Here is a 27,299-nt window from a genome sequence, read left to right as displayed (position 1 = left end):
AGTGTGGGAGGATGGGCATCTGAATGCTGGACACGAGTCCTGATTGCTGATGTGATGGGGATGTGGTACACTGAGCAGTGTGTGTGTGTGCTGGTGTAGTGGGTCAGATACAGAGTTTGAAGATGCATTCACTGACCTTGACTGCCCATATGAGGTCTTTAAACTTTTTGCAGCATTGCAGCCAGGTCCTAATGGCAGGCTGTTGAACTGACCTCCATGGCTAAATGCTCCCATTTCTCTTTGCAGTGTGTGCCTGAAGGGCCTCTTGGCTGCTTGAAGAAAGATGACCTCTCCTCTCCTTTTTGCCTTCTGGACTAAGGCATCAGAGAACTTGAACCTGCTCCATGGCCTGATACTCCATTATTCCGTCTTATTCCTTCTGAAACACTTTTTCCATACAGTTCCACCAGTTGCTGCAGCCAAAATGTACCTGCCCTTTAAGAGATTTCAGCTGCCTTTGAGAAGTATTTTTTGCCAAAAAATATACTTTTATCATAAAATACCTAAAAGTCCATTCCAGAACATTTCAAATTGAACATTACGGAAAGTGTAATGATATTTAACTTTTCTCCATTGAGAAGGTGCACTATATACATTCAACGACAAGCATACTGCCCAAGGGGTTCTATAAGTTACTAGCCCCTCGGTGCACTATGACAGAAAAGTGTGAGATGGTGGCCTTTCCCTAATGTGCCTTTGTGGCAGCAGCCCCAAGCTTTATTGGGTGTCTCAGCACAGCCCTGGAACCTTGGAATGTGCCAGTCTGCAACACTCAGCCGTGGACATCGCTTTGCACTGGAAGACCAGCAAGTCTCAGGCAGACCAAAGACAGTCTTTCACCAAGTTGGTGATCCTCCAGCAGTTGATACTGGTCTCTGCGTGTGTCCCTGGGAACAGCCCGTAGAGCAGAGTGCTGATTTACGGAGCTACTTGAGATGAACCTAAAAAAAACTACTGCATCTCCTTCTAGGCCTTTGTTGTCTTTGAAGTAGTATGTGCTGGTCACTCATGCACCAGAGGACCCTGCTGACTGTGCAGCCAGTGACCGGCATAGTTAGAGCTAGGCTACACATCACAATCATGGTGATGAGCAGGTAGCACATTTTTCATGAGCATTCTGAACTTAATGCAGCAGAATGCTCAGGTGATGCACCAGGGGGATGTCAAAAATTAATGGTTGATAGTTATGGCTACTAGCCAGATGACCTTGTTTAAACTAATTCCATCAAAGTGAGGCTGAATGATCCAAAGTTTTTTATTTTTGCCTTTTGAAGAATCTTTACTTTTAAATCACAGCAGAGAATGGGTTTCCCAATAAATAGCACAGAATGAAGAATACATATTGAATTCCATTTCCAAAAATACATATTAAAGGTGCTTTGCTGCATTGCATGAACAAGTACCACTCTGGTATCCAGGTCAGAATGCCCCATGAAAAATGCTGTCCTTAGATTCTATCACTTTTATACTGCTTTCAACAACAAAATGAGATCTGATCAGTCATAACTGTTATTTTCTGTATTCAAATTCAATTAGCTACTTTAGAAGAAATTAACTCCCTCAAGAATACAAGAAACAGGAACATGAATAGGCCATAAGACCAATTGAGCCTGCTCCACCATTCAATATAATCGTGGCTGATTTTAGGCTTCAACTCCATTTTCCAGCCTGGCTCCCACTACTCCTTAATTCTTTTGACAGCACCTTCTAAACCTGCAACCTCTACCACCTATAAAGACAGGGTCATAAGATGCATGGGAACACCATCACCTGCAAATTCCCCTCCAAGCCACACACCAGTTTGACTTCAAACCATATCACCATTCTTTCACTGTGGCTAGGTCAAAATCCTGGAATTCCTTCCCTAATATTACTGTGGGTGTACCTACACCACATGGACTGCAGCGGTTCAAGGCAGCAGCTCATCATTACCTTCTCAAGGGCAATTAGGGATGGGCAATAAATGCTAGCCTAGCCAGCAACACCTACATCCCATTAATGAATAAAAAAGGTCAAAAATTTTAAATGTATTCAACAATGGAGCATCCACTACCCTCTGGGGTAGAGAATTCCAAAGGTTTACAATCCTTTGAGAGAAGTCATTTTTCCTCAACTTGTTATTAAGCGATCGGCCCCTCATCCTGAGACTGTGCCCCCATGTTTTAGACTCAGTGACCAGCAGAAATGATCTCTCACCATCCACTTTATCAAGCCCCTTCAGAATTCTCTAGGTTTCAATAAGATTGCCTCATTCTTCTAAAGTCCAGAGAATACAAACCTAATTTACTGAATCCCTTATCATAGGGCAACCTCCTCATCTCAGGGGGCTGTCACCTCAATTCAGTGAACCTTCACTGAACTGCCTCCAATGCAAGTATATCCTTTTTTAAGTATGGGGACAAAAACTGCACACAGTACTCAAGATATAGTCTCACCAAAGCCCTGTACAACTGTAGTAAGACTTCTTTATTCTTGTACTCCAATCCCCTTGCAATAAAGGCCAACATGCCATTTGTGTTCCTATTTGCTTGCTGCATCTACATGCTAACTTCCTACGCTCCTTGTATGAGTGCACCCAAGTCTCTCTGAACATCCACACTTACAAGTTTCACACCTTCAAAAAGTATTCTGCTTTTCTATTCTTATGACTAAAATGAATAACATCACACTTTCTACCACCTGCCATCTTGTTGCCTACTCAATTAACCTACTGAAATCTCTTTGCAGCCTGTGTACTCTCCACAGCTTACCTCTCCACCTAGCCTGGTATCATCAACAAACTTAGATCCATCACCCTCCATCTAAGTATTAATATAGATTGTAAATAGCTGAATCCCCAGCACTGATCCTTGCAGCACTCCACTTGTCACTGCCGGCCAACTTGAAAATGCCCTATTTATGCCCACTCTCTGCTTTCTATCTGTTAATAAATCCTAAATCCATGCTAGTATATTACCTCCAACTCCATGAACCCTAATCTAGCCTATTAGGCTTTTGTGTGGCACCTTATCAAATGTCTTTTTGAAATCCAGGTTTACTACATCTACTGGTTACCCTTTATTTACCCTACTAGTTACATCCTCAAAAAACTCTAATAAATTTGTCAAATAGGATTTCCCCTTAGTAAAACCATGCTGATTTGTTCTAATTATACCATGCTTTTCTAAGTATATTGTTAAGACTTCCTTAATTATAGATTCCAGCATTTTCCCAGCAACAGATGTTAGGCTAACTGGCCTGTAGTTTACGGTTTTCTCTCTCACTCCTTTCTTAAAAAGCAGTGTAACATTTGTCAACTTCCAGTCTAAAATGGGACAGTTCCCAAATTGAGGGAATTTTAGAAAATCATAGCGAGCATATCCATTATTGCTGCAGCTATCTCTTTTAGAACCCTAGGGTGAGGCCATCAGGTCCCAGGGGTCTGTTGGATTTTAGTCCCTTTAAGTTTCTCCAATACTTTTTCTCTGCTGATGTCAATTTCCTTACTCTTTTTAGCCCCTAGGTTACTGTCTACTTCTGGTATGAAACTTGTGCCATCTACTCTGAATACAGACACAAAATGTTTATTCAATGCCTCTGCCATTTCCCCATTCCCCATGATAATTTCTCCTGCCTCTGCTTCTAAGGGACTAACATTTACTTTAGCTACTCTCTTCCTTTTCATATACTTATAAAAGCTCTTATAATTTGTTTTTATATTTCTAGCTAGTTTACTCTCATTTTTAATCAACTTTTTGGTGGCCCTTTGCTGGTGTCTAAAACACTCCTAACCCTCAGACTTGCTACTGTTTTTTGCAACATTTTAAGCTTCTTTTAATCTAACCCTTAACTTCAAGTCTGCCACAGGTGGGTCTTTCTTGCCGAGTTCTTGTTCTTCAATGGAATGTATTCTTGTTGAACATTTTGAATTGCTTCTTTAAATGTTTCCCACTGTTCGTTTACCTCTATACCTTTAAGTCATTTTTGTCCAATTAAACCTTAGCCAGTTTTTCCCTCATACCTATGCAATTGGCTCTGAGGTTTAAGATTCTTGTTTGTGATTGGAACATGTCACTTTCAAACTTAACGTGGGATTGAATGGTCTCATGGGCAGTATTTCCCAGTGGATCTTTTACTATGATATTACTAATTACTCCTGCTTCATTATAAATTACTAGATCCAAGGCAGTTTTATCCCAAGTCAGTTTCACACGTATTGCTTCAAGAAACGGTCACAAAAACATTCTACAAACTCACCTTCTAGACCATTCTTGCCAATTTGATTGTCCTAGTCTATATGAAAATAAAGTTCCCCGCAATTATTACATTCCCTTTGTTGCAAGCTCCAATAACTTTTTGCTTAATGTTCTTCCCAACGGTAGAACTACTGTCAGGGGGCCTATAAACCATTGCCACCAGTGTTTTCTGGCTCTTGCTATTCCTAATTTCTACCCACACTGATTCTACTTCATGATCTTTAGAGGCTAGATCCTTTCTCACTAATATCCTTAGCCATCCTTTACTATCAGGGCTACCCTTCCTCTTTTGCTATTCCACCTGTTCTTCTGAAATAAGGTGTCCCCTGGGATATTTAATTCCCAATCCTAATCACTTCATAACCATGTCTTTGTAATGGCAATTAGAACTAAGTCATTTACTTCTATTGGTGCCACGAGTTAATCTACGTTATTGCAGATGTGTCAAAAAGATATAGTAATGTAAATAATGTTGTTGGAAATTATTTTAAAATAGAGTTTAATGGTGTATGTCTGTGTGTGTGTGTGTGTGTGTATGTGTGTGTGTGTCTTAACTGGATTAAAGCCAGCTGTCTAGAGGCTTTGATGTATAGAATAGAAGTAGGTTTGAAGTAGTAATTAGATAAACATAGGGAAATAGGACGGGAGGTGCAAAGGGGACAATTTGCATTTTTAAATACACCATTCCAAAACAGCGGGTGAAATATTATACCTAACCAGGCGAAGCTCAGAAACAAATGTGTTTATTTTTTCAAAGCTTACTAGTAAAATGGGTATCATGAAAGGTTTTTATTGTTAGAAGACTTAAAGTTAAAAACTTAGGGCAGAATCTTTTGTTGGGCAGGCTGGTCGGGAGTGGGTGCGGAACCAAACGCCACCTGTGATCGGCTACGCACCGCTATTTAACATGGGCGGGCCAATTATGGCCCGCCCTGCGTGATGCATACCTGGTAGTGCTCAGTGTTACCTGTGCGGGCGCGGGGAGGAAAGTGTTGGGGCCTGCGCTCATTCGTGCATGCGCGCGAAAGGGCACAGAAATCTCCCTGAGGCATGGAGCTGCCTCAGGGAAATTAAGTTCAGTTTTAAAGTTCAAAAAATGAAATAAAAAAATTATTCAGACATGTCTCCTTATGTGACAGTATCACATGAGCTAGGACATGTTTATGAATTGTCAGAGGAGTTTTTATTTAATTAATGAAGCCTTCAAGAAACCTCATTCCGCCCATGGATGAGGTTTCATGAAAAACGCTAAGGCCGCTTGGGCTCTTTGCTGGCCCGTCAACCTTAAGGTTGGACAGGCAGCCTCGTCAATTAGTTTAATTGGTGCATTAATGGCCTCAACAAGCCTTTGACAGTTTGGGCGGCGCGCAGCCACCTCTGGCGTGCGCCCACTGAACAGAAGATCGGAATGACGCACAGTGACGTTGGAACATGTGCCTGATGTCACCACGGGTCATTTTACGCGTCGGCTTGCAGGACCCGTTTCCATATGCCAAAGTGAAAATTCTGCCCCTACTGACAATGAGAATTTGCATTCAAAGAGGAAAATATGTATAAAGGAAGAGAGGGCTGTTGATAAAAAGAGGAGGGATTCTAAGATCTAAAACCTCCAGCCTGCAAACCTCAAGTCTGTCTGCAAGGAACCAGAGCTGAAAGAAACCAATTTTGAATGTGACTGTCCAGGGTGTGCTTTGCAAGGGGTCTGTTTAAATCTGTGTGTTTTACTGTTGCCTTACCAGGGGGTCTAACAGTTTGAGATTAAATTAGGGGATTTTTGTAGTTATTATAGTAGCAATTTCGTAGACATATGTATATGCTTACAATCTTTGTATTAATAAATGTTTAATGTAATTCTATAAAAATAACCTCCCCAGACTTGGTAGTCTTATTACTACTGAATTCAAAGCCTACATCTTGAAACATACAAACTGCAAAAATGGGTCATGACAGTTGTTTCAAGTTTCCCTCTGGGATTTGAACAACTCAGCCTTTACCATTGGCTGTGTCATAATAATTGGGAGTTATTTGCGGGATATATTTGTAATTTTTACATTTTTTTGAATTGGTGAATCTTAAGGTTACAAGTACGAAAAGCACTTTGAATTCAGGTGCTGATGAGTTTTTTCTTTAAGTGGTGAGACTGCAAGATGGCTTTCTTAATTGCTAAGACATGTCTGGGAGTAGAAGTTATAACTCTGAGTATCTAAGAGCAAGTTGACAAAAGTTGGTGGATAAATTACAATTACCTGAGGGGGCTAGGAAATCAGATATAACTGAAGTGATAGCACAGTATTTGAAATTTGAATGGGCTCAAATTCAGTTGCAAATGAAAATTATTACATTGGAAGAAAAGGAAAGGGAAAGGGCATTCCAAAAGGAACAGGCAGAAAGGCAGGAGAAAGAAAACAGGAAAGGGAGATAGAAATTGTGAAGATAGAGAAGGAGGAAAGAGAAAGAGAGAAATCCAACTGAAAATGTTGGCAGCTAAAAACGAGACGCCAGGAGGTGAGGAAAGACTTATCTCCAGAGTAGAACCCAGTGGGAGATGTTTAAATTCGTACAAACTCTTCCAAAGTTTGAGTAAAGGGATGTTGAAGCATTCTTTATTTCATTTGATAAGATAGTTAAACAGATGAAATGGCCACAGGAGTTCCAGTGAAGCCCAATGCAAACTGGAAGTACAGCACCCCATCTTCCGATTAGGCACTTTACAACCTTCCGAGCTTAAACATGTGAGTTCAACAACTTCAGACCATGAACTCTCTCCTCAAATCGGTGGGATTTTTTAAATCCCTTTTTTCAATATTCATTTTTATTTTTTATCCACTTATTTTTATTTTTTATTATTTTCACTTTTATTCATTGTTTTATCCCCACCTTTTATCCTATTTTTGATCTTTATTCCCCACCACCATCCCCTCTCTCCCAACCCACCCCAAGGGCCATCTGTCACTTGTTCATGTTTTTTTCAGAGTACTTACCCTTGTCCTGCTATTATCACATTCTGCTTTCTTACCTTAATGCCACTATCAGCACCTCCTTTAGTCCTTACTACTACCATTATCACCCTCTTTGTCCTTTTGTTCATGACATCTTTGTCAATCTCTCCTTTGCCCCCACCTATCACTGGCCTTCCATCCAGCTAACCTTAATGCTCTACCCCACTTAAACAGTATAAATTTCATCACATTTTTACTTCTCTTTAGCTCTGAAGGAGAGTCATACGGACTCGAAACGTTAACTCTGTTTTTCATATATATATTCTTCTGAACTCCAGCGAATATAATCCTAACCGACTCAATCTCTCCTCATATCAGTCCCGCCAATCCAGGAATCAGTCTGGTAAACCTTTGCTGCACTCCCTCTATAGCAAGAACATCCTTCCTCAGATAAGGAGACCAAAACTGCACACAAATATTCCAGCTGTGGTCTCACCAAGGCCCTGTATAATTGCAGCAAGACATCCCTGCTCCTGTACTCGAATCCTCTCGCTATGTTATGTTAATGCATGCATCTGGTAATGTAATAGGTTAAGTATATAGTTAAGTACAGGAGATAGTGTAAGATGGGATAGTAAAAATTAAGCCATCTTTTAGAATTATGACAGTTCATTTTTTGATAAGGAGGGGTTGTCAAGAAGATATATTAATTTCCAATAACATTGACATTATTTTAAAATAGAGGGTCTGTGCCTATGTGTGTATGTCTTAATTGGATGCCTGTATCTCGAAACATACAAATTACAAAAATGGGTTATGACATTTGTTTCAAGTTTCCCTCTGGGATTTGAACAACTCGGCCTTTACCATTGGCTGTGCCAAAATAGATACTTTGAGCATTCAGATAAAGATCCTTAATTTCATTTTTTTTCTTCTATTCCCTGCAAAGGCCTTATTTGCTGATGTACAATTTTCATTAAACTCTTTCCATTCCTGTCCCATTCTGCTCAACTTTACCCACATCACTATATTATTCAAATACCTTAACTTTGGATTTCTATATCTCCCTTTACCTGAACCCACCCTGCCCCCACCACCTGTTAGTTTAAACCCTGTACACAGCCCTAATTATATGATTGGCAAGGGTCCCAGCCCGGTTCAAGTGGGACCCACCCCAATGGAATAGCTAACTTCCTCCCTGAGTACTGATACCAATGCCCCATAAATTGAAACCCCTTCTCCCCACACCACTCAGCCACGTATTTAATTCTCTAAACTTTATGACCCAATGCAAATTGGCATGTGGCTCAGGTAACAATCCAGGGATGATTACCTTTGATGTTCTGCATTTTAATTTTGACCCTAACTCCTAAAATTTGCTTAGCAGAACATCATTCTTGGTTCTACCAATGCCGTTGGTTCCCACATGGAACACAACAGCTGGATCCTCTCCCTCCAAGTTCTTCTCCATCCATGAGGGGATGTCCTTAACCCTGGCACCAGGCAGGGAATACAACCTTCGGAGTTCCCTGTCATGGCTGCAGAGAACAGTATCTATCCCCCTGACTCTACTGTCTCCTATCACTACCACATTCCTCTTTGCTCCCCACCGCTTGAATGGCATCCTTCACCATAGTGCCATGATCAGTCCACTCATCCACCTTACAGTCCTTCTCCTCATCTACAGAGGTACCAAGCACTTTATACCTGTTGGACAATATCAGGGGCTGAGGCTCCTCTATCACTACATGCTGGTTCTCCATACCTGCCTGACATGCAGTCACATCCTCTTGTCCCTGACCAATGACCAACTCCAAATTTCTTCCTAGCCTAAGGAGTGTAGCCACCTCCTAGAATAAAGTGTCTAGGTAACTTTCCCCCTCACTGATGCTTCACAGTGCCTGCAGCTCGGCCTCTAGCTCAATGACTCTGAACAGAAGCTCCACAAGCTGCAGTCACTTACTGCAGACGTGTATGCCTTAGATCACACTCCTGGGAGAATTGCCACATTCTGCAGTCGCAACACATCACCTGCCCTGCCATCTTTATTGTGTTAACTAATTTATTGCTTTTTTTTTAGTTAATTTATAATTAATAAACCTTACTGCTCCCCGTTAGTTTTACTGCTACTACTAGTAAACTTTACTACCAATAAAACCTAATTTATTAGTAATTGAAGATAAGCAAGCAGAATATTCACCAACCACTCACCTGTTCCCTGTGACAACACACTTTGATTTTTCTCCAGTCAGTCAGTCCACAGACTGAGCACATTTCCCTTTGCTATTTAAAATGAACTTTCTCTCCGGGCTGTTTAAAATTAACTCTCACCTCTCCGCACTGTTTAAAATAAACTCTCACCTCTGTCCATATTGCTTAAAATGAATTCTTGCCTCCCTCTCCGTGCTATTTAAAATGAACTCGCGCCTCTTTCCGCACGGTTTAAAATCCCTCTTTTAAATTATACCAATTTCACTTTTCACAATGATAAATTGCTGATGAGTCCACATCCTCAAGAGAGAAACTTGGTCCTATTTGTTATTCTTCCTTCATCATCATCAATCTATTTATGCACTTGGTTCAATTGTTCATTAGGTGCTTTATTAGGTGAATCTACATGTGTCTCTCTGATCTAGGTCATTTAGCACCTTCATTTATCATAAAGTTAAGTGGTTACTCTGCAAGATCATAGGGCGGTTAGTCTTAATTGACGGAATTGATTAAATTATACAGCTGGTGAAATGTTCAAAAACTGACAAATGTCCCAAATTACCATTAATACGATTAAAACAATTAATGTCATTTGAGAATTAGTGCCACAGTTATTTCTCCTATAGTAGGGCAAAAAGGGTTCCATTATTTCATCGGGGACCAAAATAAATAAATTTAACCCTCAGATCAGCAGTGAGATGATGCCTTTCAGAATGCTCACTTACTCAAGGCTATCAGGTTAACAAACTCGATATCCATGTGAACATGAAAACAAAACAATTTGAACTGGGACCAAATTCTTCCTAAATGGCCAGGAAAATGGTCTAAGAGGATTTTAACAAGAGTGAATATTATTGCTAATTCCAACTCTGAAGATAGAATGATGGAAGCAAAGAAAAATAGGAAAATCCGCTGCTTGAAAGCAAAGGATGCAAAGAGTGAAATATAAAGAGTAGATATAATAGTAAAAAAGTGAATTACATAAGGAAAGCATTCTTTTCAGTTTTTTGAAGCTATATATTTTATTACTACAGTAATAGTCTTGGCATCTCAGCAACATTCACTGCTGTGTTAGATGTTCATTCACAGTGTGTCGACTTAAGGGTACAGAAATCAATAGAGCTGTAGATTTTTAGAAATCTCTCAATATTCCCAGTTATTATCCATATTGGTGAAAACAAAACAAAAGAAGAGATGGCATATTAGATGAACTGTAAACATCTGTCAGCTTCACGAGTCTAGACTGAATGCATGGGTCACTGAAATGCAAACATCAATTCTAATGTAACACAGATGAAGGCATCATCAAATAAAATGCATCGAGGACTCAGGTTGTGATGAACAGTCCTTCTACTCCACTGGCTAATGACGACCTTCTGTGCTATATTATTCTATGGTTCTGTGTTAGTGTGAAATTTGTATATTAGAAGAACCAGTGTATAAGTTGTGCTCCCAGGCAGGTACGGAGCTGTGACCTATGAATGTAACTCTTAAGCGAGTTAACACAACCCTCCATAGACTATCAGTCTGAAAAACCAACTCAAATGGCACTTGCTTCTAATAGAAAATACCCTAATTTGAGTAGATGAGCTGCAGTTGCCAATAAATGGCTTTGTTCTCGCAGTAGAATGTTTGATTTGTCATAGCACAACAGTTAAGCCTAAAGAATGAAAGCCTAAAGCAGTATAGGATCATACACTGTAATCATACTCACATGGACCAATTGTCCACTCACTGAAACATTTGGAAGAAATGACTGCCTAATCAAAGTAAATCCCCTACCTGGTACAGTTTCATTTGATCCAGGACCATTTCCTGAAGTCAGGTTCTCATCAACGCTGAACGTCTCTGAACTGTTGTCCCCTACAGATTGTGAAATGTCTTGTACATTCTCCATTTCCTGTACCAATTCTCCAGCCAAGGGGGTCCCAGAGTCATTTTCCAGCGGCGATAATGGATTAGAGTGGATCTGTGTGTCTACCATTCCAGTGGACACTGTCTGGCAGTACAACAGTCATTAGTCTATAAAAAGAAGCCAGTTCACTAATGTAAATTTTCACTGAAATTTTTTTCCATCGAAATGAAAAATTACATTTCATATTACATTGAATAATGTATAAAGAACAGGAAATGGTGGTCAACAATATGTGTTATCCAGATTTCCCCTAATATTGAGCATTCCATGCCACACGTTGTATGCTGGGGTAAAAAAAGGAAATTTTTACAAGCTCTAAAAGAAATAAAATGGCACGAACAAACGGACTTTGAAAGAAATAGGTTATCCAAATAAAAATTACATTTTCAGTGAAAAGGGTTACTGTAGTTAAACTTAAAAATGTTGCCACTGTAGTACTGAAGTCACATGTGGAAAATAATTCAATTGCTAACAATGTAGTATGTTTCTTTTTAAAAAGAAAATTGATTTTGATCTTAACCGATCTTTGCTGTTGCAGCAGTGAGATCAGTATATCCTGTTTAATGTAAAGTGACGAGGGAGTAGATGCTAGAAAACCCACTGCCTAAAAACTACTGCTTATAAAAGATAGGGATTTGCTATCACCTGTGGAATTGTACACTAGAAAGAATTATTGCTTTTGGGGAGAAAGGTCTATGGCAATAGAAAAGAGTATTAAGCTTACTTTTCATATTCTTAAACAGGAAATTCTAATAATACAGAAAAGATCAGACAACTGTGTTACAAGATTTTATTTTCATGACTGAATAGAATTTATAATTCACAAGTACTGCAGGCTGCATTAGGATAGATTTTCTTACCAATAAAAAAAAAGTACTGGAATCCATCATCAGCACCAACCTCAAATGTTGAATATTGGGATTGTTGGCATCTAAGATCTGCCTATAAAAGAAGGTTGCTTTCTAAGTACCATCAATTTATTAAGCCCTTTGAAAATATGTTAAAAAAAAATCATTCACAGGACAATGGACAAGACTATGACCCATATCTGTGCAATGGTGTTTCATTAATTAAATGGAACAGCAGTCTACTATGGACTGCATGGTACATCCAGTAGCATTCTTAAGAACAGTTGAATGCTTTCAGGAACTCCACAACTAATGTTAACAAGATCTTGTACTCCAACCTCTGGGTTCGAGCTTACTGGATTCTCCATGCTGAAGGACTTTCTGCAAGAAAGATGCAAGTGTGATGGCCATGTGCTTTTCAGGAAAAAAAAAAATATTTTAAAGTTTAGATGGGTGACCTTAAGAACTAGGTTCCTTGAAATATTTTTCTTTGTGAAAAGCAGCTCGCTTTCAGTAACTGATCATATGGTCAAGCTGCCTGGGAGATAAACAACAGGAAAAAAAAGTCAACCAGAAGTTAATTTTGGAGTGAGTAGGCCTCGGTGTGGTTCTGTGTTCAAGCAGTTTGGTTTTTAGGTTTAGAACAAGATAGATGCAGGAAGCATCTGTTTCAAGCAGGATTCAGTTGAAATTCTATGTGTGGGCTAAAAGGATTTTAAAAATCTTGACAACTGAAGGACTTGTGAATTGGATTTCTGAGGATAGCAAGCTAAGAGAGAGAGAGAGAGAGGTGCAAGTCAAATGTGTAGAAGGAGATTTGAGTTAAGAAGTTCAGTTTAAAGTCTAACTAACTGTGTTCATTATACTTTTATATCTTTAGCATAACTATTTAAGATAAGTGTAGCTATTAGTATTCATGTTCTTTGATTTTTGTGTAGTAAAATTCTTGTTTTAAACCATGAACCTTGTGGCTTCATTCTTTTAGTAAATGCCTGGGTTTTCCAATTTCAACAGAAACATTGCTGAGGTCATAACACAGGCTACCACAAGCTGTGGACTGGACCATGTGGCTGGATGAACTTGCAGGAGGGGTGCATTAGCACCAGGGAAAGACAGGGACAAAGTATGTTTCTTTCAGGACAATTCAACCTTCATGTCATCAGGCTAGCTTACTCAACTGATTCATAGAGCCAGGAGATGAGTAGATACTGGCTGCCATTATAGCAGAAGTGGTGTCTGTAATTTGAGGGGCATCTTCTGACCTTGCTGAAGGAAGCAATGAGTCACCCTGGCCCAGCAAACCCTTGGGAAATCCATCAGCCTGCTGCTTCACTTCCTTTTGTGCCAACTGTGGCTCAGTTGGTAGCCCTCTTGTCTGAACCAGAAGGTTGAGAGTTCAAGTCCCACTATGGAGACCTGGGCAGAGAATTTTAGGCTCATACTCCAGTGCAATACTGAGGGAGTTCTGCACTATCAAAGGTGCCATCTTACAGATGGGGCACACAGAAACCGCAGTAAGCATATAGTGGAGGGTGTGAATTTTTAAGGTAGTGGATGGAGTGCCAACGAAGCAGTTACATTGTCCTGGATGGTGTCGAGTTTCTTCAGTGTTGTTAGGGCTGTGCTCATCCACTCACTCCTGAATTGTGCCTTATAGAAAGGTTTTGGGAACTCAGGTGGTGAGATTATCAACGAGAATTCCCTACCTCTGACTTGATCTTGTAATCACCGTATTTGTGTGGATAGTCTACTTTATTTTCTGGTCAATGGTGCTCCCCAGGATGGTGGGGATTCAGTGAATGTAAAGCTGTTGAATGTCACAGGGAGATGGTTAGGTTCTTCCTTGTCAGAGATGGTCATTGTCTGGCACTTACATGGCATGCCACTTATCAGCCCAAGCCAGAATGTTGTCCAGGACTTAATGCATACAGGAACGGACTGCTTCATTCTGAGGACTTGTGAATGGAACTGAACACTGTGTAAACATCAGTGAACATCCCCACTCCTGACCTTATGGTGGAAGGAGCGTCATTGATGAAGCAGCTGAAGATGGTTGGGCCTAGAACTTTGCCCCGAGGAACTTGTGTAACATTGCCTTGAAATTGTGAAAAGTTCTATATAAATGCAAGCTTTTCTTAGGGTATCACTTGTAATTCCCCTAATGCCGATTCTAACAACTTGCATTTAGATAAGCACCTTTAATGTAGTATAACATCCCAAGGAGATTCATGAGAGCATTCAGAAAATGTGACACCAAGCCAAATAAGCAGATATCAGGACAAGTGACCAAAATATTGGGGAAAAGGTAGGTTTTAAGGATCATCTAAAATAAGGCGAAAGATATTTAGAGGCAGAGAGATTTAAGGAAGGAATTCTACAGCTTAGGCCCTAGAGAGTTGAAAGGCACCAATGAAGGGGGTAACAGAAATGCAGAATGCTCAAGAATCCAGAACTGAAGAACTGCAGAATTTGAGGGTTGTAGGTCTGGAGGAGCTAACACAGAAATGGAGGAGCAAGGCCATGGAGTGATCTAAATACAAGGATGGGAATATTAACTTAGCTTGTTGTTGGTCGGGGAGGCAATGTAAATGAGTAAGCAGAGAGGTGATGGATGAATGGAACTTGGTGCGAGTTAGGACATGAGCAGCAGAGCTTTGGAGGGGCAGATGTGTCTGGATGGTGGACGATGGAACACTGTCCAGTAGAGCAATTTTCAGAATCTCACCATACTTCTCATCAAGGAAAGCATACGTGAGAGAAACAATTGATGATAGAAACAGCATATTCTCATGATCAATAAAATTCAAACATTCATACTTAAACTTGTTCTTGGTCTTTTGTTTTGTTTGCTAGATATTTTTGCTCGAGTATTCGACTGGATGACCATTCATGATTGCTGAGCTATAATATGGTTTAGTGTTACAGACCATGAGAAACTTGAACCTGGAATGCTTGTATTAGGGGGCTTAAAAACTTAAGCAAATTGTCTCTCAAATAACAGTTGGCAGATGCCCCAATCATGTTGCTGCTCAATTAGGACTGGGAGGGAAGGAGGGAGGTGCAAGGGGAAAGAAAAGAGGGGGGAAATAAAGTAAGATAAGACTTGTATTTATATAGTGTGTTTCATGACCACCAGGAAGTCCCAAAGCACTTTTCAGCCAATGAAGCTTTTGAAGTGTAGTCACTGTTGTAACCTAAGAAATGAGGCAGCTAATTTGTGCATGACAAGCTCCCACAAACGGCAATGTGACAATGACCAGATAATCTGTTTTACTGATGTTCATTGAGGGATAAATATTGGTCAGGATACTGCCTCATTTTAATTGCTCTTTGAATGGCAATTCTGCTGTATATAGCACAACTATTATTTCAACTACCTTTTTTGGGGCTGTGTTGCAACATCCTCATGGACTGATCTTTAGAACCATTGCTTTAGCAGTACATATTGTATTCTATTTGGCTCCAGCCAGAGGCAATGGCTGTGAAATTTGGCTACATAGCACCCATAATTTTGAAAGCAAAATGACATCTGCAGTGCTCATGCACAATTCTGGTGTAGTAAGGACCAGACACCATCTTGGTGAGGGCATTAGAGTGTTAGAATTGTACACTGGAAGTATAGGCAGATTGTGACGTCGGTGTGTAACATTAATTTAATGTCACAGAGCTGCCACTTTCAACCTTCCTGCTCCAGCAATCGCCATCTCTGAAAATGCAAACCTGAACATGTATTCAGCAGCAGGAAGGGCACACCACAAGGGCGATTTAAAGGGATCAATGGTAATTTGCAGATTATTTGCTAATTAATCTCTACTGTCTGCTGGAATTTGTGGTGGATGGAAGAATTGGTAAAACTGGATGATATCTGAAGGGAGTGGTGCTACAGGCATTAGGATATTTGTGTTTTTGCATTTATGCTTCTTCAAGCTCCTCAAAGGTTGACAATAAAACGGTGAGTCAAGGCTTAACACAAATTATTAAGCTTTTATCTCACAACAAATAAATATTATTAGCTAGATTTTGCATTCAGCAGTGAAGCAATGGCATTTGCCAACGTTTTTGAATAAAGCTGCCCATGAAGATCCGGCAATCTCGACGGCATGAACTTTTCCTTTCCAAATGGCAATTTAAATCAAGTGCCAGGTCAAGGGGATTTCCTAGCGTGCAACAGCTGTCTGACGGTAGATCAGCAACCTAAAAGATAACTTTGTCCCTCTCTCCATAAATGCTGCCTAACCTGAGTATTTCTAATATTTTCTGCCTTTGTGAGATGATTTATTTCTGGTATTTATGATTTCCAAAGCAAACTTATTAACACCTTCATAGAATCGTTGAATGGGTACTGTCTGGAAGGCAGCCATTCGGCCTGTTGTATCCATGCCCACTCTCTGCAAGAGTAACTCACCTAATTGCACTCTGCCATATTTTTCCCATAGCCCTGCAAATCCTCTCTCTTCAAATAATTATCTAATTCTTTTTTGAAGCCTTGGTTAAATTTACTTCCACCACACTCTCAGGGAGGACATTCCAGATCCTAATCACTCACTGCTTGAAAATGTTTCCCTCGTGTCACTGTTACTGTGGTACACCTTTGAGTGGGTCTGGTTATGTTTTCTGTATATATTTCTAGGGGAATGAGGGGGAAAGATGCAACATATCATGTGATTCAGACTTAGTCAGTTTGGTCTGAAGAAGTTACCAACTCAGACGTGTACAAGTTCTCCAAGTGTATAATACTGCTACTGACTTCTAAAATCCTTCATAAATTAACCTACATATTTTTGTATTAAACAGTCCCTTATGCATGGCTGATGCCTTGAAGCATATCTAATAAGGGCAAGGAGGAGAAAAGCAAACATAATGCCAACAATGGGGAGCTTTTCATTTTCAAGCACTCCAACACAACATGCCAGTGCTGATGGGAGATGCCAGTAAGCAGAATAAAATCTAAAGTTTACAACCTCTCAGTCAATGCAAAATGTGTGGTCTCTAGCCAAAAATCACAGCGCTCTCTAAGTTCAACAGGCAGTGACGGCACGTCAAGAGGTTCAGTGCCAGGCAGTGCTCAATCAGGAAACGCGAGCAGCTGGGAGGTGGGCCAGGTCAATTGCAGCCAAGGGAGAACCGAGAAATATCGCAGGAATCAGGCCGAGTACGCATGCAAAATCGAGAGTTGATGAAAACTGGGAGTGTCTTCGGCACCACTGCTTGTTTTGTGGAGCATTATGGTGTGTTCCCACCACAACTCAGCTTCTTGGGTGTAACTTCAGAAACATGTGAACAAGCAGCAACAGCACCACTCATCCCAAGTGCTGCAGCAGTAGTGGAACATGCAGTGGTTAGTAGAGTAAGTATAAGTAACTGACACACTGCAATGTATTTTAAAATGGTAGAGAATAAGAAAGGTCCAGTGAATATTGCAAAAATGCTCACAAAATTCAAATGTTAGCTTGGAAGGCAGCTGACTAACTCAGAGTTTAAACTATTTAAACAATGCACAGAATTATGGTTTGTCGACTTGGGGCATCTGAACCAAACAAGCAGGCCATAAAAGATGCTTTTAGCCATTGGAAATGAATAGGCTCAACACATCTGGACTCACGAAAGACGATCAAAAAGATCCCAGAAAGATTTGGGCAACTTTGGAAGACCAGTTCAGAATCAAATTGAATTTCCATATCTATCGCTTGGAATTTATGCCATTCCATCAACAGCCTAAGGAATCCATAGAGCATTTTATTGGTTGATGCAGAGAAAAAGGTACCTGCTCTGATTTTTCAGAAGCAGAGCTGGGAGAGAGAATTGCTGAATTAGTGATTGAAATGTGTCGACTGGAGTAGATGCAAAACGATCTGCTGGACAAATCCAAAAGCTACAGCATCGATGAGTTCCCCAAAGATGGACAAAAGTATGAGGCAATTATGGCAGGCCAACAAAGCTTACAGGTCTTATGTGCAGCCCCAAAAGTTGACAGTGACTAGAATAGCCAAACAGAGGAAGATGTAAAAGGTGCAGGCTTCTACATGCACCAAAAAGTTTCACAGCATTTCATGATTTCTGCATTGCATGTGACAAAAAGGGTCACTAACTGCAGCAATGCAAAAGAGCAAAGATCAAAGGGGCCATGAGAAATTGTGCAGACTGAAGCAGACTGTAATCAGGCAATACATTTGAGCAGCAACAACCACCATACCAGATCCCACAGAAAATGCATACATGAGGTGGTGAACAAAACGGACAACAATGATGATGATCAAGATACTGAATGGTGTGGTGAGCACACATTCCACACCATCCATGTTGCAGAACACATACCATTATACCGTCAGAAATATTTGCCACGATTCAGATCATCTGTCCTCAGAAAGCAGTAAACATTCATGATTAGCAAAAATATCCATGGGGCAAGTACCAATATACTGCCTCAGAATTTTGCAAGCAACGTACCCACAGAAGTGGAAGGTCATGGCAAAACCCACTGTTGTGAAGTTTTCAGCATATAGTAGCTCCATTATTCAGTGTGTCGGATCCATTGTGCTAGAGTGTAAATAGATCCAGTCATCCTGGATTTAACAGGTGTTCTACGTAGTCAAAACCAAAGGCCCAGCGATTGCAGGTCTGCAGGTAAACAGGCATGTTGAGATCTCACAATGGCAACCATCCATGGAAAAAGCCAGATACCACATGGCAAATTAGCATAAAATGAACCATTTACTTCAGTTTGCAATCTGGCATCGTAATATCCCAAGGGCTTCGATATAATTGCCAGTTTTCAGGGAGATACAATGTTAAAACATTTGAGAGAGGATGCCATACAATGAATTGATACACCAAGCAAGTGCAGCATCCACATGCAGGCCAAGTTGAAGGTCGAGCTGGACAAAATGAAAATGGATGGGATCATTCAGAAGGTACAAGAGCATAGGGATTGGTGCAGCTCAATCACGTGCATCATCAACAAGGAGGAGATGTTTGAAAAAAGCTCGACAGATTTGTTTACATAAAATCCCTACTTTGGAAGACCTCAATATAAAATTCATGGGAGCAAAGTTCTTTTCAAAACTTGACACAAACACGGGTATTGGTCAGTACATCTAGCAGAGAAGTCCCAGGAGCTGACTACACAGCATGGTAATGTAGTGGTTTTGTCAGTGGATTAGTAATCCAGAGACCCAGGATAATGCTCTGGGGGCTCTGGGTTTGAGTCCCACCACACCAGATGGTGGAATTTGAATTCAATAAAAATCTGGAATTAAAACGATTAAAATCTGGTTCATTAATACCCTTTAGGGAAGGAAATCTGCCATCCTCACCTGGTCTGGCCTACATGTGACTCCAGACCCACAGCAATGTGGTTGACTCTTAAAATGCCCTCTGAAATGGCCTAGCAAACCAGTTGTATCAAACCACTAAAAAGTCAATAAAAAGGAGTGAAACCAGATGGCCCACATGGCAGCAAACTAAGCACTGGAAAAGACAATGGCAAACCCAGCCCTGTCGACCCTGAAAAGTCCTCTACACTAACACCTGGGGGCTTGTGCCAAAATTGGCAGTGCTGTCTCTCAGACTAGTCAAGCAACAGCCTGACATAGTCACACTCATGAAATCATAACTTACAGATCATCAGACACCACCATCACCGTCATCTGGGTATGTCCTGTCTCACCAGCAGGACAGACACAGCAGAGCTGGCGGCACAGAGGTATACAGTTGGGAGGTGGTGGGGGGGGAAAAAGGAAAAAGTTGCCCTGTGAGTCCTCAACGTCGACTCCGGCCCCCATGAAGTCTCATGGCATCAGGTTAAACATAGGCAAGGAAACCTCCTGCTGATTACCACATACCTCCCCTTCAGCTGATGAATCAATCCTCCTCCATGTTGAATACCACTTGGCGTAAGCACGGAGGGTGGCAGGGGTGCAGAATATGTTCTGGGTGGGGGACTTCAACGCCCATCACCAAGAGTGGCCCGGTAACACCACCACAGAGCGAGATGGCCAAGTCCTAAAGGACAAAACTGCAAGACTAAGTCTGCGACAGGTGGTGAGGGAACCAACAAGAGGGAAAAACATACTTGACCTCATCCTCACCAACCAGCCTGCCGCAGATACACCTGTCCATGACAGTATTGGTAGGAGTGACCATCGCACATTGCTTGTGGAGATGAAGTCCTGGCATCACACTGAGGATACCCTCTATTGTGTTGCTAAATGGAATGGATTTTGAACAGATCTAGCAACTCAAGACTGGGCATCCATGAGGCATTGTGGGCCAGCAGCAGAATTGTACACAACCACAACCTGTAATCTCATGGTCCAGCATATACCCCATTCTACAATTACGACCAAGCCAGGCGATCAACACTGGCTCAATGAAGAGTACAAGAGGGCATGCCAGGAACAGCACCAGGAGGTGTCAACCTGGTGAAGCTATAACACCGGACTACTTGCATGCCAAACAGCATAAGCAGCAAGTGATAGACAGAGCTAAGTGATTCCACAACCAATGGATCAGATCTATGCTCTTCAGTGCTGCTACTTCCAACTGTGAATGCTGGTGGACAATTAAACAACTCACTGGAGGAGGAGGCTCCACAAATATCCTCATCCTCAATGATAGAGGAAGCGCACCAGTGCGAAAGACAAGGCTGAAGCATTCGCAACAATCTTCAGCTAGAAGTGCCGAATGGATGATCCATCTCAACCTCCTCTGGAGGGCCCCAAGCAACACAGATGTCAGTCTTCAGCCAATTTGATTCATTCAATGTAATATCAAGAAATGGCTGAAGGCACTGGATACTGCAAAAGGCTATGGGCCCTGACAATTTTCCGACAATAGTACTGAAGACTTGTGCTCCAGAACTCGCCACGCCCCTAGCCAAGCTGTTCCAATACAGTTACAACACTAGCAGCTACCCAGCTATGTGGAAAATTGCACAGGTTTTCCTGTACACAAAAAGCAGGATAAATTCAACATGGCCAATTACCACCCCATCAGTCTACTCTCCATCATCAGTAAAATGGCGGAAGGGGTCATCCACAGTGCTATCAAGTGGCACTTGCTTAGCAATAACTGCTCATTGATGTTCAGTTTGAGGTCCACTAGGGTCACTCAGCTTCTGACCTCATTCAGCCTTGGTTTAAACATGGACAAAAGAGCTGAACTCCAGAGGTGAGGCGACTGACCGCTCTTGACATCAAGGCAGCATTTGACTGAGCGTGGCATCAAGGAGCCCTAGCAAAACTGGAGTCAATCGGAATCGGGGGAAAACTCTCCACTGGTTGGAATCATATCTAGCTCAAAAGGAAGACAGCTATGGTTGTTGGAGGTCAACCATCTCAGTTCCAGGGCATCACAGCCAGTGTTCTTCAAGGTAGTGTCCTGGGCCCAACCATCTTCAGGCACTTCATCAATGGCCTTCTTTCCATCATAAGGTCAGAAGTGGGGGTGTTTGCTAATGATTGCACAATGTTCAGCACCATTCGCGACTGCTCAGATACTGAACGCAGCAAGACCTGGACAATATCCAGGCTTGGGCTGACAAGTGGCAAGTAACATTCACGCCACACAAGTGCCAGGCAATTACCATCTCCAACAAGAGAGAATCTAACCATCGCCCCTTGACATTCAATGGTATTACCATTGCTGAATCCCCCACTATCAACATCCTGGGCAGTTATCATTGACCAGAAACTGAACTGGACTAGCCACATAAACACTGCGACTGCAAGAGCAGGTCAGAGGCTAGGAATTTTGCGGCGAGTAACTCACCTCCCGACTCCCCAAAGCCTGTCCACCATCTACAAGGCACAAGTCAGGAGTGTGATGGAATACTTTCCACTTGCCTGGCTGAGTGCAGCTCCAACAAAACTCAAGCAGCTTTACACCATCCAGGGCAGAGTAGTCTGCTTGATTGGCACTCGTTCCATAAACATTCACTCCCTCCATCACCGACGAACAGTGGCAGCAGTGTGTTCCATTGACAAGATGCACTGCAGAGACTCAGCAAGGCTCCTTCGGCAGCACCTCCCAACCCCACGACCACTACCACTTAGAAGGACAAGGGCAGCACATGCACAGGAACACCACCACCCGTAAGTTCCCCTCCAAGCCACTCGCCATCTTGTCTTGGAAATATAATGCCATTCCTTCACTGATGCTGGGTCAAAATCCTGGAACTCCCCTCCTAACAGCACTGTGGGTGACCTACACCATAGGGACTGCAGCTGTTAAGGAAGGCAGCTCACCACCATCTTCTCAAGGGCAATTAGGGATGGGCAATAAATGCTGGCCTAACCAGCGATGCCCATATCCCGTAAAAAGTGAATAAACAAAAAAAAATTGAACGTTATTGCTTCCAATGCCTTACTTTTGGGCTATCCATTAGCCATGATATTTCAGGCGCACATGGATTGCATTACATGTACAATGCCAGGATGCAGATGGATTGCATGTGATACAGCCATCATGGGAAGGACAAAACAGAAACATGATCAGAATTTACATTGGCTGATACAAGCGGCATGTAAAGGACTGGTATTTAATGTGCAAAATGAATTTCTTTAGGTCCATTTATTTGAGTGCTGGTATCCATACTGGTCCGAACAAATTAGAGGATATCCATGCAATATCAACACCCCATGGTCAGGAGGATCTTCAACAATGCTCTTCAACTTTTTGTCTCCTTACATTCAAAATTTCGCACAAATATTGTCATCTTTATGAGAATTGTTGAAAAAGGAGGTGCCCTTCCTGTGGCAGGAAGACCACAAACATCTCTGAGGAAGTAAAGGAGTTTGTCAGAAGCATCATCATTGCAATTTTATGATCCCAGAGTAACTAATCTAGCAGTGGATGCATCCCAAAAAGGCTTAGGAGCATCAATATTACAGAAAAGTAAACCCATGCATTCACTTCAAAATCCCTATCTGCGGTGCAGTCCAGGTATTCTAACTTTGAGCGGGAGATATTAGCCTTGATGTTTGGAATTATGCGTTTTCACACCTACTTGTTCAGCAAGCAATTGGTGGTGGAATCTGACCACATTCCTGCTAGAGATGATTCGAGGGAAATCAGTACCTAGCACATTGCCGAGGCTGCAATATCTACTAGTAAAGATACAGGGCTACAACTACGAGGTTCAGTATAATCCTGGTAATTTGATGGTCACATCCAATATACTCAGCAGGTTCCCAACCTAGCAAAGATTGCAGATGTGTCCCTAGATCAGGTCGACTTGATTGACATTGAACTTGGAAGACGTTCTACACATTGAGAGGCAGTGGTATAGTGGTATTCTCACTGAACTAGTATTCCAGAGACCCAGGGTAACGTTCTGGGAACGTGGGTTCGAATCCCACTGCTGCAGATAGTGAAATTTGAATTCAATAAAAATCTGGAGTTAAAAGTCTGATGATGACCATGAAACCAATGGAATGTACCTGAATCATCTCCTCTTTAAAGGCAGCCCATTGTTCCATTACAGTGTTGTCTGCCTATCTTTGACAATTGCCAATAGTTGTAAAAACCCATCTGGTTCACTAATGTCCCTTAGGGAAGGAAATCTGCCATCCTTACCTGATCTGGCTTTCATGTCACTCCAGACCCACAGCAATTTGGTTGACTCTTAAATGCCCTCTGAAGAAAGGCAATTAGGGATGGGCAATAAATGCTGGCTTAGCCAGCAATGCCCACATCCCATGAACGAATAAATAATTAACCTGCTCAATTTTGCACAACACGTGTCAGCAACTACAGAAGGAGACAATGAAAGACTCTATGCTTCAGGAACTCTGGGAAACGATTATAGAAGGATGGCTAGACTCCATTTAGGATGTCTACGAACACGTGAGGCAGCTCTGGGTTTATTGGGAAGGGCTAGGCATATCCCAGAGTCATCTTCAAAGGCAAGCAGGTCATCTTACCAGAATCATTGTGATGTGACATACTTCAACAACTTCAATCAATCACACATGGGTATAAATTGTATGAGGCTAGTGAGAAAGACAGTTTATTAGCCGAGTATGAACCATAGAAGTCACAGTTAAGAATGGTGAGGTGTACAAAATTATGAGGGGAATAGATAGAGTGGACAGGATAAAATTGTTTCCCTTGGTGGAGAATTCTAGAACCAGGGGACATAGATTCAAGATAAGTGGCAGAAGGTGTAGGGGGGACATGAGGAAGAACTTTTTTACGCAGAGGGTAGTGGGTGTCTGGAATTCGCTGCCCATGTTGGTAGTAGAGGCAGAAACTTTAAACTCTTAAAGTACCTGGATCTGCACCTAAAGTGCTGTAAGATGTAGGGCTATGGGCCGGGTGCAGGAAGGTGGGATTAGAAAGGGCACCTTGGTGTTCTTGGGCTGGCATGGACAAGATAGGCTGAATGGCCTCCTTCTGTGCTGTAACTTTTCTATGGTTCTATGTCAGGAAAATATGCCAAATCTTCTATATTAAGCCTGGTTCTCAATTATTTTATCCACCTGACATCAGTCATATGCATCCTTTTTCTGTTTCATCTTAATCTTTATCACTTTTGTCATCCAAGGAGCTATGAATTTGTTTGCCTGGCCTTTCTCTTGCATCGGAACATTCCTTAATTGTACCTGAACCACCTCCTCTTTAAAGGCAGCCCATTATTCCATTACAGTTTTGTCTGCCTATCTTTGACTCCAATTTATCTGGGCCAAATTGTTTTTCGTCCCATTGATATTGACCCTTCACCAATTAATTATTTTCAACTGATAGCTCCTTGTCCTTTTCCATTGCTAACCTAAACCTTATGATGCTATAATTACTATCTCCTAAATGTTCCCTGACTGACAGCTGACCCACCTCATTCCCCAGAACCAGCTCCAGCAGTGCTTCCTTCCTTGTTGGACTAGAAACACATTGATTTAGAAAATTCTCCTGAAATCGCTCTAGAAATTCCTGCCTCTCTCTACTTTACACATTAATTATCCCAATACAGACTATAACTTGTAATTACTTTATAATTCTTGCATCTCTATGCAATTTCATTGCAAATTTGTTCCTCTATATCTTCCCACTAGGTGACCTGTAAATACACCCAAAGTAATGGTATCTCCATTGTTTCAGACATCTCCCAAATTGCATGAATGCACTTGCTTTAAACATTGCATTTAAGTATATTGATCCTGCTTCTAAATGCTCAAAATACTCAAAGTAAAGATATATACCTACACAATTCAATTCCTTAAACAAATATTACATCATGAGAACCAAAGAGAAAAATGCAAATTAGTAAGATACACTACCAATATGACGCATGGGAAGTTGCTACACTTCACTGTAAATTTTTTTTAATGACCTAGATCCCGATACATTTAATCAGAAAAATCATGCTGTAACTTCATTACTAAAGTACAGTTTTTCCCATTTACTTTAGGTTAGATTTTTATTTCCTGAATGTAAAATTCATCTTTTTCAATTTACTTTGAAAAAGCTGCAGTACTAGAATTTGGGCAACTGCCACTCACTAGCTGGTACCAAACATCAACACAGAAATCTTGCTAACTCATACTGTAATAGGCTCGTGAGTAGATATGCAGGCACACATTCTTGATTTATAGAAATAAATTTGACTCATGGCCAAAAGCTGTAATTTGACTCTGGCTTTAAAATGGAGTTATCATTATCTTAAATGCAAAAGCAACTTTGTTCAGTTTCTGCTGGTCTGTATTCGAAGTAACAGCATATCAAAAATATAATTCCCTGACCAAAGCAACAAAAGGAGAAAGTATAATGTATAGGATTTCCAAAAATAAAATTATTTAGAAAGAATTACAATTATCTAAAAAGGGGATTTTTACTATAATGCAAGTACAAAAGAATAATGTATTCTCATCTCTAAACAAACTTTGGACAATTAGTTTCTTTAGTATAGGGCTACACCACGAATTCCTGCAGCCACAGGAAAGGACATTCCCTTACAGCACACCAACTTTACCAACTTATAGTAACAGCAGCAGGAACATCACACCAGCCAGACATAATGGGAAGTCACAGCCGCATTATTTGTTATTTTTCAGCCATTCTTTTAATGGTGGTGCACATTTGGAAATTGCACCTATGATGCAAAAGGCAATGGAATTTGCAAGCTGAAAAACTGCTCAACAGATTATTTGCTATTTCTATTATAAATAAGATTGTGTATCACATGCATAAAATAAGTTGCAATGCAATGGCCGAAAAGTCTACTTTAAAATGACTAGTGTCCATACGATGTTAATTTGCTTAGTTCTAATTTCATTAAAAAACTGTCAACAATATGTCCTTCAGACCCATGAACTGCTTTAGGACTTTTTTCTTACTCATCCTGGTAGCACAAATGGTAATAAAGACTAATGTATGAAAATTAACTGAAAAGACAACAAAGGCATGCAGGGTGCAGGATGAAATGACAAATGCATAATTTTTCTGTATCTTCCTTCCCCCATCTTCTGCATTTGATTTTCTGGATTTAAACTTAATGAAAGTGCAGGAAGAAAAACAATTTCAATTAATAAATGTTAAATAAAAAGTTAACTATTAAGACTATGAATTGAAGATCCTCCATTAGCCGGAGAAGTAGAACATTGAAGTCTGATTCAGAGGATTTAATTAAATTCTTTGGCTAAACCACCATTCAAACTTAATACTGTCCTCAAAAAGAATTTTTGCTGTAGCTTCCAGAAGCAGCACTGCTCTCCAGTACTGAAGGTTTGAAGGACTGGCTGGATCAATCCCAACCCAGGAAAAAAACATGTTACTCAAACACCGACTAGCTCTGATAATCTCCATGGAGAAGTTTACATCTGGGGGACACAAAAAAGACATGGTACCATCAAATTTCTAGGTGGCAGTCTCCACACACTAGTTTTGGTCCACTCACGCTCTAATATTTTGAGTAAAGAATGTATTATATCATCTGATGTATTTATTGCAGATTTTAAATATTCTGAAGGTTGTTAATAACTTGCAGTACTCAAAATAGTTATGAGTATGATGTCAGGGTGAATGGGTTTATTCAAATTGATAAGAGTGAACAGGTTCATTCAGATAAACAAGTGGGGGTTGGTAAGGAGCAGGCCAAAATTCTGCAATGATACTGAATGTCAAAGGACTGCAACATGGGAACAGTCCTTTCAGTTCA

General features: G+C 41.0%; 1 protein-coding gene across 4 annotated transcripts in view; it reads right to left on the bottom strand.

Annotated features, from left to right (window-relative positions):
* LOC144696698 (peroxisome proliferator-activated receptor alpha-like) overlaps positions 1-27,299 on the bottom strand; it is a 585,390-nt gene that overhangs the window by 73,392 nt on the left and 484,699 nt on the right. For all 4 annotated transcript variants that reach the window (XR_013580228.1, XM_078568315.1, XM_078568316.1 and 1 more), the window contains one exon: positions 11,168-11,407. Coding sequence is in view for 3 of the 4 variants with exons in the window: in XM_078568315.1 (XP_078424441.1) it covers positions 11,168-11,369 (202 nt within the window). In the remaining variant the exon portion in view is untranslated. The remainder of the gene's footprint in view (positions 1-11,167; positions 11,408-27,299) is intronic.

The sequence above is a fragment of the Cetorhinus maximus genome, chromosome 22 (genome assembly GCF_964194155.1).
Source record: "Cetorhinus maximus chromosome 22, sCetMax3.hap1.1, whole genome shotgun sequence".
NCBI classification, from domain to species: domain Eukaryota; kingdom Metazoa; phylum Chordata; class Chondrichthyes; order Lamniformes; family Cetorhinidae; genus Cetorhinus; species Cetorhinus maximus.
This window is presented reverse-complemented; position numbering and strand designations above follow the sequence as displayed.